Genomic DNA, 20,863 nt, shown 5'->3' with positions numbered 1-20,863 from the left:
AAAGATTAAGATAAAGTCTGATCATACATAGTCCTGGCAGGGAAATTCAATTTCTGTCCTGGGAGGAAACAGACTTTCATGGGAAGACTTGGAAGAACTGGGTAATATATACTGGCATGATTCAGGGGAAGGTGTGTAGGAGTGGATCTTGAGGGGGTTGGAAGGAGGGACATATAATAGGGCAGGGTAGAAAAGAATTTATTGTCATGGGAGTACTCTGCTTCAAATTAGGATTGAATATCTTGGCAAGAATACTTAGGAGTAATATGCCATAAACATTCTTATTAGTTTTAATATTAAGATTCTAACTCAAGCTTGTCCAACCTGCTGCCTGTGGGCCGCACGTGGCCCAGGATGGCTTTGAATGCATCCCAACACAAATTCATAAGCTTTATTAAAACAGTGTAAGAGTTATTGTGCATTTTTTTTTTAGATCATCAGCTATTGTTAGTGTTAGTGTATTTTATGTGTGGCTCAGACAATTCTTCTTCCAATGTGGCCAGGGAAGTCAAAAGATTGGCCACCCCTGTATAACTTGTTCACAAGAATCAGTGAAATATTAGACCAGATTTGTGCTCTTTGAAGGTATGGGACATCCTCTATCCAACACCCTTAGGTCATAATTGGTCATTGTACCACAGGGTTCACATTGAACTGAGTGAAAGAAAGGATGATAATTTAAGAAGAATAAATGTGCTAGTTATCATCTGTGCACTGGCCAGACAATCCAAACCCAGTCCCCACATCTGAGGATCATTATGGGATGCACCTTTTGGATATGGGCAAGGGTTTGAAGTCTCTACCAAACCAACTGAAGTGATACTTAGCAGGAGGATGTACTTTTATTAAGGCATTATTAATTCAGGATGACACGTTTATTTGTCCGAGTTGAATATTTCTGTGATGAAGTGCAATGCTTTCCTATTATCTTTCAATCTTTGTATCATCAAAATTACAATGCCAGTTAATATACTACACTCAGAATATTTTAAATAACTTTATTTTTAAATTTAACAAGCTCTTATTAGAAATGCTTTGGTATCAATAGAATAAAAAATGCTGGTTTTCCCCCAGTGAATCATGTCAAGTAACTGGAAAAGTTACATGTTTGTTTTCCCCAGCTTTTTGGGATTTTTTTCACAAATAATAACTACTACTTATTCACATGGCTTAATATGGTACACTGTAATGATAATATTTTGGACTTCAGAAAAAATAAAATATCCAGAAGAGAAATTTGCAAATGCTTCTTAGTTTCTTCTCCAAATGATGTTTATATAGGTGGTACAACTCTTAGATCACCTTTTTTCCCAGCTTTGCCATTCTCATCCTTAAAGCTGCAAATTAAAGAAGAAAAAAAAAAGACAGTTACAAAAAATCCTCAATTTTTACTCTAAATGGCCATTCATAGAATGCAGGAAAGTTTAGAACATACCTCAGATGGTTTTATCCAACAATGTGAGCATTGATTTAGTAGCACAAAAAGATAGTAGAAATAATAAGCTATGGTTAACTTAGGGCAGAAGCAGGTTCAGAACTAGAAGGAACCTATTTCTATAAAGGTTAGAAAAATTAGTAGAGCAAACACAGTACAAGTGGAACAAATACAGGACTAGTGCACAGTTTCCCTATTAGCCATACATACAGATTCCTATAGATTGATGACTGTATTTTACGTACATTTCTGAGCTATGTACTGCCAAAATAAAACAGTGTTTACGCTTAAACTCTATTTCATGATTGTGTTTGCTTTCAGCTCATTCAACTTCCTTTCCCAAAGGAGCTCCGGCCTTTGGATATATAATAACAAGAACAAATTTCTTTATGAATGAAAGAAACAATGTGAACTAGTTATTAAAAGCTGGAGTGATTATAAAATGTCTTTGTCAAGATATAAGCATGCTTTAAAATGGCAGATACATCTATTTGGATATATTCTTCTGCTAATAATATATTGAATGTAGAAAGCATTTTTTAAAAAATGTAGATATAGAATGTATAACACTTTTCTGGTATTCTGCATGAGTATTCTGATATTCTATTCTTATTATTTAGGATTTCAGTGTATAGCTGCCTTAGTCATGTTCCAAAAGTTGAGAGATGCTTTCAAGGCACAGATCTAAAGATTATGTTAATGATTTAATATCACATTCACGTGTAATATGGCCCAAGAACAAGCTATGTAACTGATTGGACAATTTTGTCTAATGAAAAATAAAATGGAAGACATGTTTTCTTATTTCTATGCCATATATTGGTTACCTTTTGACCATGGAAATGACCCCGTGCCTAAGAAAACTTTTTGCACAAATATGAGAAGGGATGGGTTCTAATTCTTAACAAGACCATGATTATTTTAATTGTCACTCCACTTCTATGAAATATTTTCATTTCAATGAAGCTGAAGAGCATTATTTCCCCTGAAACTTTAAGAGGGATAATCATTTCTAGTGGCAGGGCCAAGAGTATTCCCTAGAATTTAGGATGAGCTGAGAGAATGTGCTCTGTAGCAAGAAGGTCTCGATTGCTGGGAGAGGCTGTGTTTGCATAGCAGAAGGTGAACAGAAGCCAGAAAGCAAGGCTTTATGAAGTTTCTACTGTTGGATTTTATGGATCTCTGCCTTGCCCCTACCAACAAAAGAGAGTAGGAGTGAGGGGCTTTTTAAGAGTGTCTGTTAAGTCACGGGCAAATTGCTTTTTCTTATAGTCACTCCTCACTGTAAGATTCCATAAATTGGGCACATCCTGTGTGCTGTGGACATTCAGAGAAGTTTGCTAGAGTCTGCTTTCTTTTCTCTCCTTTTTTCAAGCCTATGCCAAGTAGATAGTGTGAATTCCAGTAAATGCATGGGGCCAGAGCATGTTGGCAATAGAAGACCTGGTTTAGCAGCTAAAAACCCTGGGCCATCAGTTCTCTTTCTTACTTCTATTTTCTGCTCCTCTCTGATTCCTGCCTCTTCTTCCCATAGCATTTTAGATGTATGGGTTCAGCTGGCTGAACTTGGTAGAAGTCTCCTTACTCTCAGTGTCCCTTGGACTCTAATGGCTGTTGCAGGTTGGCAATCAGCAGCAGTAGCATGTGAACTCCCAGAGCTGAGGTCCCCACCACTTCATCCTGGAATGCCACTGACATCTCTAAGAGGACAGATTAGAGCTGGGAGTACAAGAATAGGTTGGTGAGGACTACCAAAGAAAGCCAGCTACTACCCGCTGATTGGTAGGGGTAGCAGTGAGCTCCCACGCAGAGCTGGCTGGGGCCATGCAATGGTGGAAGTGTCTAGCATTGAGCTTTATCCTACAAACATGTTATATTTACATCAAGCAGATGGACATAATGTTGCCTGAATTTTTCTGTCATGTCTTACTTGGTTCAAAATTTTGACTAACAAAATCTTGTCTTTAGAATCTCCAGGTTCCACCTTTTCCCATTTCTTTCTTCTTCATGCAGTTTTCCAAATTAAAATTGCTCTTAGATAAGGCATTGATAACCATATTTATACCAAGGGAAAAGAGACAAACAATTCTTAACTATTATGCCTACTGGGGCTATTTATATTAAATAGGAGATATGTACCATAAATACAGGAATTGACCTAAATGGTGAGTTTTCAAGTATCATGAGCATTTTTTTGGGAGTAATGGGGAGAAGCTCAACCCACTTGGTGTTTGTGAAATTGGAGTACATAGGTGGTTATGTATTCTTTGTATATGGATGGCACCTGAGGGCATATGACACTGTGACTGACTTATTTTTAAAACCTACTTAAAAAATACACATCAGCTCTGTAGTCTGTACGCCAAATTGGAAAACAGCAATGTAAAGCAATATCATGGTGGAAGGCGAGGAATTTGGAGCATTCTGTTTATAAGATACTTTGATTGATAATACAGAACTCTGTATTGTTACTTTGTCTGGAATAGGTTTTCCTGTTTTCATTATTTTAGTTCAGGGGCATGATTAGTGTTGTCTGGAAATGTTAGTCACTTCCTGTCATTTTCCATGGGGTAAATGTGTTGACAAAGTTAGAGGAGAAGAAATAAGGGTGTTCAGGAGGAGCTGGCTAATATCCAAGTTCAGAAAAGGGAGGTTTTGTAGTAGATAATGTCACTGCTATTGACCATAAACAGCGTGTTCCTCTTTTCTAAGTCTTCCGTGTTTTTTGTTTTTAAAATGAGTTTAAGATGGCAAAGTTTGATCAGTGAACAAAGCTCTTTCTTAAGATGGAAAGAAACTTAGTATCTTCAGCTTTCCATTGTGGGACATATCAGTCAACTCTGATTGAGGAAGTTATATACGTGTATACTTTCCAAAAGCTTAGAAATTCTTCAGGTAATGAAATTTATCATTGGGATACCTACTGTAACTACTTAAAAGAACGGGAGAAGGTTCATTTTACTCTATTATTAGCTACCTAATATTGGACTGATGGGTTGTAGAGGAAGAAATATTATTGAATTGTGCAGGTACTACCGCACTTCCATAGAATTATCAAGTTCGACTTGTGAAATTAGCCATACTTAATGTTTATTGCTTTTTAATGAGAATCCTTCCATTAGAGACATTTAAAATTACTATCCCTAGCAAACATACAGAAAGTTTATGTCAGGGTAATTTGATTTACATCTTTAGCCAAGGTAAGTACAGCTATTATAACTGATTTTGTCAGGTTCTTATTTATTCTTTATAAATGATAACTAGAATAAAATATTTAAGTAATAACAAGGAATCTAAAATTGAGAAGCTATCACTTTTGTAGAAAAAAAGTGTTAAAGTTATTTTCCACTCAAGGCTAAAATAGCTGGTTTGCTATAAAGCTATAAAAATTTTATGAAGAATGAGAAATGCTAATATATAGAAAATGGAAAAGATAAATATGCCAAGTTGGGGAAGACTATGCAAAGTTAAAGGTTATAGAAAACATAAAATAAACTAACATTCTATTTTAAAATGTAGAAAAATTAGGAAAATAAAATTAATGAAACTAGAGACATATGGAGAAACAAGATACAGTAAGGTAATAAAATACTCTGAAAATAACATTTGTTTCTTGTACTTTCTTGCAAAATTAAGGCAATTTGTTAACTTATATAAGAAGTTTAAATCACAGTGTGGCACAAATAAAGTAGTGAAAAGATTCTAGTGGGAAAAGATATGTTGTTGATGCTCCAACATATTAGTGACCCAAATACACTGACAAGCAGCACCATACCATGATAGAAGATGAAATTCAAGTTATTAAAGTTCATCAATACAATATCAAATAAGGCAATGATTTATTTTTACTTTCTTTATCTTTTGAAGTGACTTAATCACTTTACTATAGTGATAATAATCCCTATCAGCATTAATAAAAAAATCTCAGTCTGTCTTAGTTTATGAGGTGGTCAGAGAAGCCGAAAGCAAGACTGTGTTAGCACAAGAGAAGCTGGTCACATGACTGAACAGCAGTGGCATGCCTTGTCATTTTTATTACCTGTTAAGGATGGATCCTCAGTCCCATCTCCAGTTGTCTGAACATCAAATGGGGAATGGTGGACAGGGCTGCCTAAGCTTTCTTCTTGCTCCTTCAGAGATATGGAATTTTTGTGGGGAGATTTATGATTTGTGTTTTCATGAGGACTAGCTTCTGATCTTTTACTAGGAAGTGGTGTTGGTTTGGCTGGCTGGTACACCTGACTGTGGGGAGCTATGGGGTGGTAGGATGGTTTCTCAGCTTCTCCTTCATCCTCCTCCTCCTCCTCATCATCAATCACAACTAGCTCAGCATGGATGATCCCATCATAGCCTGTCAGAAGCTTCTTGTCTTCCTCACTGTCTTCTGCCTGCTGATACCCCATGAAAATCATTGTCACCGGTTCTGTATCATTTATGTCAGGAGGCAGGGAATGAACGATATTATATCTCACATCTTCCTCATCCTCCTGACAAGTGGGTGAAGAATTCTGGTGTTCAGATTTCCCAAATATTGTCTCTCTGGGGCTCAGCCTTGGCTTTGGGGAGGGTGCATCTTTGTCCCGCATGACATTCGATTCTTCCCAAGGAGTCATCAGCCTCTTTTGTGGGGTGTGAAGTGTCTCTTCTGCTTGTTGAATCACTGATCGGGGATGAGGCACTGGCCGAATGGGACTGATATGATTGAAGTTGTTTTCCCTTTCCTCTGAAAGACCATTGTCCATATTGTGTATGGATTCATTTACATCAATATCCAGTCCATTAGTTTTAATCTTTATCCTTTCTTGAAAGTTTGGTCCAGGGGTCACCGTTTCTCTCTGTGGGGTTGTAGGCCTGTAAAAGGGATTGGCATATACAGGCTCATGATACTCTGTTGGAGATTTAGAGTTTCTCTCTGAAGCTTGTCTTAGAAGTTCCTCGACTTCAACTGGTGCCAGGCCATCAGTGCCATTGTATGCTGCACTGTGATTAGAACTTACCGCATATACTGACTTTTGCCCATCATCATAAACTTTTATTCCTGTACCTTTAAAGTCTTCTGATGGCAGAGGTATTGAAGACAGAACTGTACTTTCTCCAGTCTTCAAGTCTTTTTCAACTTTAATTTCCATGGCATATAAAGCTGTTAAGAAACGAATTTGATCTTTGATTTAGTTAACTTTTCTCTTATAAACTAACCTGCTTTCACAATGTTTATTTTTATTTATTTATTTATTTTTTTTGAGATGGAGTCTCACTCTGTCGCCCAGGCTGGACTGCAGTGGCCGGATCTCAGCTCACTGCAAGCTCCGCCTCCCGGGTTCACGCCATTCTCCTGCCTCAGCCTCCCGAGTAGCTGGGACTACAGGTGGCCGCCACCTCGCCCGGCTAGTTTTTTGTATTTTTTAGTAGAGACGGGGTTTCACCATGTTAGCCAGGATGGTCTCGATCTCCTGACCTTGCGATCCGCCCGTCTCGGCCTCCCAAAGTGCTGGGATTACAGGCTTGAGCCACCGCGCCCGGCCCACAACGTTTATTTTTATATGACGTATACCCTTCATGTTTTTTTATGTGAGATGTTGTCTGTTATATTTCTGATTTTACTCATTAACGATATAATGACTAACTGGAATAACATGGGTTTTTATGTAATGGTGTATGGAATTATTCCTGAAAAACAGAAAGGGTTGAAGAAGAGAAGCTGATTAGAGGAGATAAGCTGATGGTTCCAAATAGGAAAGAATTTTATTGGGAAACTGAAAGATATCCTCTTTCCTATTAATAAATTCAGCAAGATGGATGTACCTTCTTTTGCATTTCTCAATGGGCAGAATCAATCTCTTCTTTAGTCAAGAAGAATATGTTGCACTGTGCATCACAGTGGGCAAAGTACCCAGTACAGTATATTTTATAAAGTTACATCCTTGTTGTACAGGCCAGCAGCCTGGTGAAATTATAGAGGTGTGTTCTACAGTTTTCACAATGAAGAGGCTGTTTAAATGTAGAACTGGGATGGAAACGGGAGGGAGAAGGCTAGAATCACACACTTCTCTTTCTGTCTTATGTTTCTTTTCATTTTCACTCCCATTTTCAAGTAGAGGAAGGACTGAAAAATAGAGCAATATCATCTACACTGAGACAAATGGACTGGAGAGAACTGGGGAAGATGAGATTTGCTTCATGACCCAGGTAAGATCCCTATGGCTGGAATTTCAGTAGGAAAGGTAAAGCGTACAGAATTCTGTGCAAATTTACAGCTTGCTTTTGTTGTGTCCTCCCACCTTTCTTTCTGAACCCTTTTTGTATTTATTACCTCCTCTATAGCCTCATGGTTCTTGGCCTTCCTTGACTACCCAAGAAAAACTGCAACACCTCTCATCTGCACTCTCCCTGTCCAGCTTCTCTGCTTTACTCTCTGTATTGCATTCCCTACCATGATATAATTAGTGAATACCTACTACGTGCCTAACTGAACCTGGCACATAGTAGCTATTCTCTAAATATTTGTTGAATGAATAAATGACTGCTATCTGCAAATAAAGAGTAGTTTTTCCTTCCACTCTAAAATTCAAAGGTTTCCTCTCTGCTCTAATGCAAACCCTCATTCTTCCAGAAGCTTTAAAGCATCAATTTTATGTAAGTCAATCTCCCATGGAGGACAATAATGCCTAAACTTCCTGCAGGAATATTTTCATTTTCAAAAAAGATCTTCGTAACCCCCAAAGCGTGTCTATTGGATGGAATATATCAGGAGAAATACTTTTTGACTAGGGAAGTTTTGCTTTTAAGAGCTTCTTGTCTCCTTCAGATCTCTGTCTTCCTTATCCCTGTCTGGTTTGTTAGGGAATAAAATGCATGGAATATATGCTATTAATATACCCCCATTATCCTCACCTATGCAGTGACTAACCTACCTCACAGAACTTTGTAAAATGAACCATTGCTTAACCTGGAAGAATAATCTGTCATAGCAAGTTGTGAATATTTGACACTGTAAAATCTGAAATTAAGAACATGCCCTTCAACAAGGTTTTTCATATACCTCTCCTATTTTGTTCATCATCTTCTTTTTCTTCATTTATTTCCTTCCTTAACCTAGAAGGTATGTAGGACTTTGGAAGGTCAGGGATATTAGCGTAGATGTCCTCAATTGACTCTGTAAAATTAATGAATTCAAAATACATTTAGAATATATTTACAACAACAGGAACAATTTCAAATTACCAAAAAACCTTAGTTTAACATAAAATAAGTTATTCGAAAACATACCTTCTGCTCTTTCTTCCCTTTCCACTTTCACAGACTGTAAGAGAAAAGAATTCTCCATGATTAATCCAGTTTAAAAAATAGAATCTAAATGTGGATATGCTTTGAAAAATTATATAGTATTTGTGGATTCATTTTGAGAGAGAATTACAGTTTTAAAATTGGTTAATGCTCACTCTTATAATGTCTTCTGTTGTCCGTTCAATTGACTTTAGTTTCTTTAAAATGGCCTCTTCCTTTGTTGAGATTTGCAATTCAGCTTTTTCAAGATCTTGGATCTCTTTCTCAAGCCTGACAACAAAAAGGTATACTTTTTATTGCTTAACATAGTACAAATGCAGAGTTCTCAAATATATCTTCCCCATATATAAACTTTCCTTGGAATATGTGTGTAAGTTGCCAGACACCTTCTAAGAGCATAATGTCACACTTAGCATCACACCAAGCATGATACTTTATAGAAGGTACCTAATGCCTGATTTTGAACAATTTTCAAGTTTTCTTTTTTTGACAAAGAAACATATTAGGTAAAGCATTTGACCTTTGCTCCATTTTCTTCATTGCAATTACTAATGTTACTTCCAAATAAAAGAGATTTTTAAAATACAGAGACATAAGTTTAAAGTTGGACCGAAAGGAATGGTACATTTGTAGTTATTATGTAGTTCACCAGTTTTTCGTATCCAAGTCATCATATACATTATTTGAAGAAAACATTATAATTATTAAAGTGATTTAATAATCATAGCCATTTAATACTTAAAATTCTTGCATATTCTAACATTGAAAATGACACTTTGATTTAATTTCAATTTCCTAAGAGTTGGGCCATATTATAGTGAGTAGGGTGAAGAGATGCAGAAATGAACCAAATCTAGTACAGTAACTTCAACTGCAGCTGTTTATAGAGATTACTTTTTCTTGGGGAGGGAGCGGGGGGAAGGGCACACATCATAAGGAACTTACAGCGACAAAGAGACTGACATTTGAAACTGGACTGTTGCAAGCATTCTGAGCTGGTATCTTGGCCAGCATACAGCTGTGTGTCAGATTGAAATAAACTCCAGGGGGCAGCATCGTGACCTCTACTCTATAAAAACATACACTGGCAATCACGCAGAAGGCTGGCCCTTGGCAGCCATGTAACACACATAGTTTCTCAGCCAAATACACTAAGGCTCTAAAGTCAGCTGCCTCAGAGGATGGCTGATTAGATTCAGCAGCTGGTCCAGGAGGTGACAGCTGTGGATATTCGTGTCAGCTAAGAGAACTGTCAGTTTTCTTGGCTTCCTTTTTGAAGATGGTCATGGGCCTGGCAGCTCAAAAATGCTGTGCTATTGACACACCAATAAAAGCCCAAGATGTGGTCAGCTTGACAGCTCTCTTGCTCATTGCTTCAGTTTCAAAGTTCTTACTTTGCTGCTGCCTCTGGCCATTGGTAGGTTGGCGTTTATAACTGAGCAGGTTTTCTTGCACACCACAGACCTCTAAGTGAAATGGAGTAGCCTCTGGTTTCTTAGAAGTGTCTGAACTGTGACTGCCATTTTATTAAAATTCCTCCACATCCATGGCAGCACTTTTACCCTTCAGCAGAGCTGTGGGGATATATGTTGGTCCAGTTTGGTAAACGGGAAAGCTCTACACTAAAAGTGATAAATCTGGATTCAATTCTGTCTCTGCTACTCACTTCTTGTGAAAGCCAGTTCTCTTAACCTCTCTGAAACTCAGTTTTGTAATGTGTGTAATGAGCATAATTACAGATTACCCTCATTACCCTATACAGATATTTGGTGACACTAAGAGATGACGTATATGAAAGCACACTGACTGTGGTTGATATCAGATGTAAATTTGTTATGATATAATTTTTAAAAGTTTTCTGCAACATACTGTATGTCTTTCTTCTTTCATCCCCTGTCCCACCAGGTAGTTACCTAATTTGCCTGTTAGAGACAGTCTACAAAGATAGAAAACAAGAAGGTTCAAATCATTGCTGCAAGCAGCGCTTGGACATCAGGACCTAGCTGTGGAATCAGGTGGACCTGGGTTTGAATCCTGGTTCATCTGCCAGCTTCCTATGTGACCTTAGACAAGTGGCCTTACCTCACTAAGACTCAGTGTTGGGCTAAGAGAAGTGGCTCACGCCTATAATCCAGCACTTTGGGAAGCTGAGGCAGGAAGATTGCTTGAGCCCAGGAGTTAGAGATGAGCCTGGGCAACATAGTGAGACCTCAGTCTCTACAAATATTAAAAAAAAGTCAGCTGGTCATGCACCTGTGGTCCCAGCTACATGGGAGGCTGAGGTGAGAGGATTGTTTGAGCCCAAGTGGTCGAGCTTGTAGTGAGCCATGATCACACCACTGCACTCCAGCCTGGGCAACAGAGTGAGACCCAGTCTCAAAAAACAAGCAAACAAACAAACAAACAAACACAAAAACTCATTGTCTTCATTCATTCTTTTAAAAATATTTACTTAACATCTACTTTGAACCAGGCACTCTTCTATGTGCTGGGGATCTTACAGTGACCAAAACAAAGTCCCTGAGCTCAAGGAGTTTATATTCTAGTGGGAGACAATACGGGAGCTGGCAACCTTTTTCTCTAAGGGGCCAGATGCTAAATATTTTAGGTTTTGCAGTCCACATATGCTTTCTGTTGCTTATTCATCTTTTCCCCCTTTTTCTTTTACAGCCTTTTTAATAATGTAAAAACCATTTTTAGCTTGTGTCTGTACACAATCAGGCCAGGGCTAGATTTGGTCCTGGGCCATAGTTTGTCAACTCCTACATTAATAAATGTGTAATACAAATATGTATATATTTCAGATGTATATGTGTGTGTGTATATATATATATTTATGTATATATAATTTATGTATACATATTTATGAAGAAAAAATATTTTTGATGAGAAAAGCAAGATAGGGGCTGTAAATAGCAGGATAAATAATAAGGAGAAAGCCTGGGGAGGGGGCATTATTTCACACAGTGTGCTGAGGGAAGTTCTCTCTGATAAAGTGTCATTTGAGCAGAGATATGAAGAGACGTGATGGTTTCAAAGGGAGTGTGCTCCAGAGAGATGGAAGAGTAACTACAGAGCTTGAAGGAAGAGCTGAGAGAATAGAAAGGTGAAATGAAATCAGAGAGGAGGCAGATGGTCAGATAGACAGGGCCTTGTGCATGGAAAGGCTTTAGGGAAGCCATTGGAATTTTGAACAGAGAGGAAACATGCTATGACTTGAAATGTAGACAGTTACACTGTGTGGAGAATAGACAGGATGGGGCAAACATGGAGGTCAGTTGTCCTAAAAATCTAGATGAAGATGGCGTAATCCAGGTTGGTTGCCAGTAGAAGGGTGAGAAGTGGTTGGATTCTGGAAATATTTGAGAGAAAGAGCTGCCAGAATTTGTTGGTGATTACATGCAGGGGATAAGAGAAAGGGAGATGTCAAGGTGATTCCACTGTTTGTTACCTGAATAATTGGAAACATGCAAATACAATTGGCTGAACAGAAATCTGGGAGAGAGAAGAAAGGGGATTTGTGGGGGATGTGTTAAATTTGAGACAATCAAGTGTGATATGGAGAAGATAGTTGGATATACAAGACTGGAGCTCAGAGAAGTCTGGGTTTGAACATATACATTTGGGAGTTGGTATTTATTACCACAGGAGTGGATAAGTTTTCCTAGAAAGTGAGGGAGATAAGAATTCCAAGGCCTGAATCTGGGGCAATTCACCATTTAGAGATCTGGTCAATGTTAACTTCATAGAGTTTTCTTTTCTTTCTTTCTTTGTGGAGATGGAGTCTTGCTCTGTCATCTAGGCTGGAGTGCCATGGTGCAATCTTGGCTTACTGAAACCTCTGCCTCCTGGGTTCAAGCGAGTCTCCTGACTTAGCCTCCTGAGTAGCTGGGACCACAATAGTGCGCCACCACGCCCGGCTAATTTTTGTATTTTTAGTAGAGATGGGCTTTCACCATGTTGGCCAGGCTGTTCTCAAACTCCTGACCTCAAGTGATGCGCCTGCCTCGGCCTCCAAAGTGCTGGGATTACAGGCATGAGCCCAGCGACTCCAGCTAGTTTCTTCCTGTCTCTGCCCCTTTCTTTTCCTGGGGCATAAAGACAAAGCTCTTGGTCTGCTCGACCAATGACACCTTAGGGAATTTTGAAATGCACTGGTGTTCGTTGTTGTTTCTCTCTGAAGAAAAAACCGTGGGTAATGTAATGCCATGTGATTTGTCCCAAGAATCTCTTTAGACTAATATGGTAAGAATATGAGGTTGAAAACCTGCAAACCTCATCAGCATATCTGTTAATGAATATTTTTGAAGGTTTTCAAGTCACTGGGTACATCATGACATGTTTGTGAAAACTAAACATAAACACCTCCCTTCCATTCTTTATCACTTACTCACAGCCAACTCTGAGTTAAAAAGGATAACTAGGAAGCATCTTGGTACTAATTACTTAGAATCACAAACCTCTAACAGGAGATGCCTACTTATGTAGAACATTTCCTAAAATTTCCACTTCAATGCAAAACTTGACTTCTTATTTTTGTGTATTGATTTGATATTTCTAATATTTACGGGCAATATAAATATCAGATGAATGTTAGTGATTCGCTGCTCTAGAAAAGCTTTCTAAAAGATCAGAATGCTAATGGAAATGATGAGAGGCTTAGAAAGCATAACTGAGAGTAAGGAACTGGATGCTCCCAGAACCTCCCCAACCCCCTCCACTTGGTCAGAAGTCAGCGGTAGCCTAGCAGTGGAGAAGAGGACATTTGACAACCTCTACACCAGATAATGCACTGAGTTTTTGAGGACTTACTGTCCTTAAGGGGCATAAAACAAAAATTGCAACTAGTAGGCAGGGCAATTTTTGTGTTATCTAGCACAGTGGTACGTAACCAGAGGCGATTTTGCTCCCTGGGGATATTTGGCAAAGTCTAGAGACATTTTTGTTTCTCATAACTTGGTGGCGGTGAGGGGTGCTGCTGACACCTAGTGGGTAGAGGCCAGGGATGGTGCTAAATGTCCTGTCATGCACAGAACAGTTGCCTCACAACAAAGAATTATTTAGTCCAAAGTGTCAATAGTGCTGGGGTTGAGGAATCCTGGATACCTAAAAGAATGCCTGATATAGTGTAAGTTCTTGATAGGTACTTTATAAGGAATTTGTTTATATTCATTTCTTTTATATTTTAATTTTTTCCCTATTATTCCCTTCCCATTCCAATATACATAAATGTTTGTGTATCTATTTTTTTCCCATTTTCAATGACCACTCAAGTTAAGAGAATATTCGGCCCTGATTTAAAGCTTAAATAATGCAAGACTTAAATTAGGGACTCTTACCTAATCCCTTTCCAAAAGTAGTGTTGGGGGAGAGAAAAAATTTGGCAAGTATAGATGAAGTATTGGGAAAATATATAGGATGGAATTTGAAATCAGATCTTTACTTACAGAGTCTGAACTCTTAACTGCTCTCCAATTAGCCACTGTAGAAAAAATATATATTCCTTAGGGTTATTTTGCTGTACTGGGGATTTTTTCTGCTCAGTGGGTTAGTCCGTCTAATAAGGATTAAAGTCTGGGCTTTATCTTTTATTTATATATATATATATACACACGCACACACATATATTTATATATACATATATATTTATATATACATTATATATATATATATATAGCCTATTTGCTGGGTAAAAAGAGTGTTATTTTCAAGAGCTCCCTAGGTAAAAGCAGGTAGCTTTCATTTCATGAACTGTTGCAGTAATAACCTCCCTTAATCATCACAAGATAATGTCTGCAATCCAATTCCAACATACAATTTTTTGTCTTGAATAAAAGGACAGCACATAAATGCTGGATGCATCAGGAAGAGGTTATTTTAGAAGGCAATATATATATGCATATATATACACATACATGTACATTTATGCATGTACATATATACATATGTGTATGTATGTGTGTTTATCTGTGAGTGTATATACATATATATGTAAAATTAAAATTGTTTCAAATGGAGAGCATTTGGGGAGGTTACCGTGGGGTAACTCTTTAACCTTTACATGCCTATCTTTCAATTGATGGGTTAGAATTTCTGTAAGTGCTGCCATCCCCATCTTTAGAAGGTATTACCTTTCAGAATGGGAATTGAGCTCCTTGAAATGCTGATTCAGTTTGGTGAGGAACAGGCAGCAGAGAAAGAAATATCCTCCTTGGTGCCTCCCAGGCTGTTAGGTGGGGCTTGATGGATGAGTCAGTGCCTCTCACAATTTCTGAGAGTTGGTGGGCAGGCATCACATGCCAATTTAGATAAGCAGAGTACATGAAAAAGGATTTGTAATGCTATCCATTATTGGAATCTTTCTTCTCCTTGCCTATTTGCTGGGGAAAAAGAGGGTTATTTTCAAGAGCTCCCTAGGTAAAAGCAGGTAGCTTTCATTTCATGAACTGTTGCAGTAATAACCTCCCTTAATCATCACGAGATAATGTCTCCAATCCAATTCCAACATGCAATTTTTTTGTCTTGGAAAAAAGGATGCTGGATGCATCAGGAAGAGGTTATTTCAGAAGGCAATTTTTCTGCTGCTAAGGGTCCATTTATCTCTCTCAGCTTTTGGTGGAGTTAATAAGGACTCACAACCTGATAGAGTTTGCCATTAGGGGCTAAACAGACTGGAACTCATGAGGGGAAAAACCACACAAACCAAAATTCAAAAGTCATCATCCTACCTTTCAACACTTCATGTGTTAGCATTTAGAACATTTAACACATATAGCATATTTACATTGCACCAGGCACTGGCCTATTTCGTCCTTACAGCAACCCCCACGAGCACTGCTGTTAGTTCCAATTGACAAATGAGCAAGCTGGGCACCTAGAAAGGCAACCCACCCAGAGGCTCACAGGCAGCCTGAGGCAGGATGGAATTTGAAATCAGATCTTTACTTACAGAGTCTGAACTCTTAACTCCTCTCCAATTAGTCACTGTAGAAAGAAAACTTAAAAAAATGGATTCTTAGGAACTTAGACACAACATTCATTTTGCTTTGCAGTATAAAGGGAATTTTTAATTTCTATGATAATAAAGGAAGTGAAGATTGAAATGATAGCTGGGACACACCAGTGTGTAAAAGTGTTGACCCATTACATATAAAGGGAATATTTCTGTCCTAATCTTCCTTAGGGTTATTTTGCTGTACTGGGGATTTTTCTGCTCAGTGGGTTAGTCCGTCTAACAAGGATTAAAATCTGGGCTTTATCTTTTTTTTTTTGGCTGCTTGACTTTGGTTCTGATATGAGTTCTTAGAACAGTCTCCTTCAAAGAATCTAGGGTTTCCTAAGCTAATGCCACTTTATAGCACAACTTTCTTTGCTTCCACACAAGACTGTGTTGTTCAAAGTAATTGAAGCAGTAGGTCTTAAATATAAAGCTGGCTAATGCAATTTGATTATGTTACTGCAGTTTCAAGGTAACCACCAATGCTAGGTATGAAATTAAGTTTATGACTGGCTCTTACCTATACTTTGAAGGGACTGATGAGTTGCTTGCATTTCAGTAGCCTAAACTCTCTTATTAAAAGCCAGGACTACACCTAAAGAGAGGGTCCAATGGTTATTTCTCTGGGATAGCCTGAGTCAGCAGGTGTTATGCCACTACTGATGTGCCTCTGAGGCCAGCTGATGGAAGTGCTAGGACCAAACCCCCACCTCCAACATTCCCCAAACTAGAAAAAGAGGGATTTTTTTTTTTTTTTTTTTTTTTTAAGAGACTAGGTACGCCTGTGTTGCCCAGGCTTGTCTTTAACGCCTGGGCTCAAGAGATCCTCCCACCTTGCCTTGGCCTCCCAAAAAGCTGGTATCACAGGTGTGAGCCACCATGCCCCGCTGGATCCAGTTTGTTTTGGGACTCACAGGTTCTCAGAATGTCTTTGCCTCTGGTAAGTATTGAATTCTGCCTAGAGTGGTGAGCAATTCTAGCTTGATTCTCCACTTGGACTAGAGATTCTCTTCCCTTTCTTCCCCACTAAATCTTGGGAGAACAGGAAACAGTTGGTGGTTTACCTATATTTTTTGTGAGTTTTTGTGTGAAGGCCCACTTTCTCAGGGGAAGAAAAGACTTTACAGCTCTACCCATGGAAACAGAAAATGAACCCATCTCAAAGCTAATACAGTTGGCTTAATCCTTTAACCCCTCCAAGCTTGTTCTCTCATTTAGGAAATAATAATAGTATTCACTAAAGTTTGTCTTAAGGAGATAGTTGAGGTAATTGTTCATAAACCTCTACAACAGGGCTTGATGCAGAGGAGTTCCTTAATAAAGATGAGTTACTGGGCTGGGCATGGTGGCTCATGCCTGTAATCCCAGCACTTTGGGAGGCTGAGGCCAGTGGATTACTTGAGATGAGGAGTTTGAGACCAACGCTGCCAACATGGTGAAACCTTGTCTCTACGAAAAATAAAAAAATTAGCTGGGCATAGTGTCATGCGCCTATAATTCCAGCCACTCAAGAGGCTGAGTCAGGAGAATCGCTTGAACCTGGGAGGTGGAGGTTGCAGTGAGTTCACGCCACGGCACTCCAGTCTGGGTGACAGAGTGAGACTGTCTCAAAAGAAAAAAGAAAAAAAGGCGCTTTTCTCTTAGTTTGCTTGGGAGAGGAGGACTGTCTGTGACAACTCCATTGGAAGACAAAAATCTAGCAGGTCCATTTGGGTGTTTGATCTGCAACTTTAGCAAGCATGATACTAATATAGCTTCAGGGACATACTTGTCTTTGCAAATGCTGATCTAAACAGAAAATCTCAACAGTGATCTAGCATGATTGGAAGAGTTGTAATAAGATGTACGAGGATGATGTCTATTTAGTAAATGTGGGCAGAAAGAACATTCTAGTCTTTTTTGACAACCTGTTATTTCCTCTCTCCACACCCCACCCCCGATCCATCCTCCTTTTGTTCTTTTTAGTGATAGAACTCCCTGAGTTTTATATGACTTCCTGGCTACATTGCTATTGGACTATATTTCCCAGTGTCCTTGGCATTCAGATGATACCATGTGAGTAAATTCTGGCCAACAGGGTATTAGCAGAATTGACATCTGCAACCGTCAGGTCATGCCGTTAAAATAGAGCTGCTTGTCCTCCATTTATCTTCCCTTCCTGAAGTGGAATGCAGATGAGGTAGTGAGCTGGCTTTGACCATATAGCCAAGGGCATCCCTTAGGAGGTAGCAAAGCAACAAGACAGAAATAGGGCCTCTAGATAACCTCATGTAACACTGATGCTCTCCTCTGCTTGAATGTCTACCAGTTAGAATTTGATGTATGTGAGAGAAATGAACCTTTCTATCTCATTTAAGCCACTGCTCTTGAGGACTCTTTTAAAGTGACAAAACCCATATGCTGACTATCGTGTAACCTTATGGGGAATGAATTGTAGTGTGACACATTTTATGTGATTTTTCATAATTTTGTTAATTGATTTGCAGAATTACTCATTATCTTGCAGTTCAGGTAGTTAACTAGTAAAAACAGAAAAATTAATCAGTCTTTGCTCCCAGTGGTTAAAGGATTTATATGTTTCTAAAAAATGTATCAAATCTGGCATGATTTGTGTTGACAGCTGGCTAATATTGAATGGTTAAGGTTTGCAGTGAAAAATGAAAGTTCTTTTTATTTTTTAAAACCATAGCTCATCTAAAATAATCTCTCTGGAAATTCAATGACTCTTATTGAGTACATACAGTTGACTTTAGTCAAATTATCTTGACTGCAGTGTGTTAGTCATACGTAATAGGCAGATACGTTACTACTAATGGGTCAGAGGTTAAAGATATTTCATCTTTACAGATAATTTGGCCAATGGTAATACCAACCTACATTTTCTTAATAAAGTTGAGAGTAGTGTAATCTATTAGAAGTGGAGCTTTTTTTTTAACTTTTTAAAGTTGAGGTTTAATAAATTTCATCAAACATATAGCAAACCTTTATTAGGGACCTGTTACATATCAGGCATATTTTCTTCATTAAGCTGAAATAAAATCATTATCTTAAGTGAAATGACTCAGAAACAGACAAATACCATGTGTTCTAATGTATAGGTGGGTGCGAAGTAATGTGTATATATGGACATATAGAGTGGAATAATAGTCACTGGAGACTCAGAAGGGTGAGAGGGTGGGAGGGGTATTACAGAAATTACCTAATGGATACAATGAACGTTATTGGCTGATGATTGCACTAAAAGCCCAGACTTCATCACTATTCAATGTATCCATGTAACAAAACTACACTTGTACCCCCTATATCTACAAAAATTTTTAAAAAGTGCATATCAAAAAAGATGAATAATTCAAGGCACAGACAGTAGGTAAGAACAAAAACTATCCAGTATGGCTGGTGTTCTTAAAAAAAACAGAAGAAGAAGAACAAGAACTGCCTTAGAACCAGCCATTGTCAAAGAGCATTTTTGCTTTGCTTCTTAATGTTAATTGTTCATATTTGATACCAAGGAACAGGACAGAATAAGGAAGATCTAACCTACTAGTGCAAGCAGTCATATGCCACTGGTAAGCATGCCAGAGAATTAAAGGGCATTTGGCATACAGCAAACACTAAGTTTGCCACAAGCCAGATCTATTGCCTCTAATTCTGAGCATTTAAGAATAGGACAAACAATACAATGCAGCAGCTTTAAGACAACAAGAAGCAGACAGGCAAGGGAACAATGACATTGTAACAAGCATCAGTTTGCTCTGATGGTTGGGAACAGAGCAGATGTTTAGAAAGCTGAATAATTAATTATATGTGAATAGCTTTTGCACGGGTGAATCTCATCTCCTAATATAACTCTGCAAATATTATTAATTATCTTATGGGCAGATGATAGTATCTTGATTTGAAGCCGCCATGTAGGCATGTAACGTTACAAGAGAGTGATTTAGTAGAAAAGCAAACCCTCTTAATCAGAACAATATTTTGCAAACTGAGGGTTTCATTTGCCATGAAAAATAAGAAACAAAACTGGTTTTTAGAGAATCAGCCACTATCATGCACAAGTTATTATACAAATGTCATTTTCAAATGAATGCAAATAAACATAGTCTCAAGGTTGATGTGATATGAAGGATTGGTTAGTTATGGGCTTCTCAACTGCTCTGGTGGGATAGAAACTAGGTGTGTGTGTTTTTTAATTAGGGCTTGTAGAGGACCTTGTAGTACATGCCAAACATTTAATAGGAGTGAAATAATTGTAATAATTTGACTTGTACCCAGGTGTCATGAGTTTCCCAAGTGGCCATCAACTACTGTTGTGGCCAGGACATGGCAAGTTAACTGAAGATATACTTATCCATGATTCTGGTAAGCCTCTTTTATTTTCCTAAAAAAAAAAATTGTAGAGAAAAACATCTCTATGAATAAACTACTTGTAATTATATAATGAAATGGCAAAAAGTATTCAATGATGGAGACAGCTAGTGACTCTTTCCTTTCAGAAATAATTCCTGGCTTTGTGCCTTGGTAACCCTTAACATTTATCCCTGACTATATTACAGAGCAGCCACTATATTTCCTGTTTTTTATCCACTTCATTTTTGCTTTGCTTCTTGATGTTAATTGTTCATATTTGATACCAAGGAACAGGACTCTATTGTTTGAAGATCAACAAATATAAATTCCAATCCTAATAAAACATCGAATAACCAACAAGAATCAGATAACCTTGGGTGGTCTAAATGGACAAAGTGACATTTGCCTTATGGCAGACAAAAGGTGCATCACAAGGGGGTGGGTGTGGAAGTTTTTTGAGCTGGTAAAATTAGTCACGGGAAATTCTCCTGCAGAAGGGAGAAGCCTAGGCCCGGTGGCAGGCAGCACAGATCCTTTCTCTATTACAGTGAGTCGCTGCTCTTGAACATTCTTCCTTTATGACCAAGGCTTGGAGAACGGATCACTGAAACTAATTCACCTCCCACTTTCTGGATTGTTCACTTGCTCCTTTGTTCATCTTTACTCATGTCAGCACAGTCAAAGATCTATGACAACTCGGCTAATGGTGTCAAATTTGTATTTCAAGGCACTGAATACCATTTTAAATGAGATAATAAATGTAAATGCATTTTGAAAAGTTAAAGGATTTAAAAAGAGAA

At 38.2% G+C, this 20,863-nt stretch overlaps 1 protein-coding gene across 2 annotated transcripts in view; it reads right to left on the bottom strand.

Annotated features, from left to right (window-relative positions):
* Positions 1–817: 817 nt before the first annotated feature.
* Positions 818–20,863, bottom strand: part of PALMD (palmdelphin) — a 48,684-nt gene continuing 28,638 nt past the window's right edge. Inside the window, exons 4-8 of one of the 2 annotated variants that reach the window (XM_011959414.1) lie at positions 8,875–8,989; positions 8,702–8,735; positions 8,475–8,588; positions 5,475–6,575; positions 818–1,337 (exon numbers count right to left, since the gene is read on the bottom strand). In XM_011959414.1, coding sequence (XP_011814804.1) covers positions 1,294–1,337; positions 5,475–6,575; positions 8,475–8,588; positions 8,702–8,735; positions 8,875–8,989 — 1,408 coding nt within the window. In that variant the 3' untranslated portion in view covers positions 818–1,293. The remainder of the gene's footprint in view (positions 1,338–5,474; positions 6,576–8,474; positions 8,589–8,701; positions 8,736–8,874; positions 8,990–20,863) is intronic. The other variant, XM_011959415.1, reaches the window with a different exon arrangement.

The sequence above is a fragment of the Colobus angolensis genome, unplaced genomic scaffold (genome assembly GCF_000951035.1).
Source record: "Colobus angolensis palliatus isolate OR3802 unplaced genomic scaffold, Cang.pa_1.0 Scaffold491, whole genome shotgun sequence".
Taxonomy (NCBI): domain Eukaryota; kingdom Metazoa; phylum Chordata; class Mammalia; order Primates; family Cercopithecidae; genus Colobus; species Colobus angolensis.
Note: the sequence above shows the minus strand (reverse complement) of the source record. Positions and strands in the feature narration are given on the sequence as shown.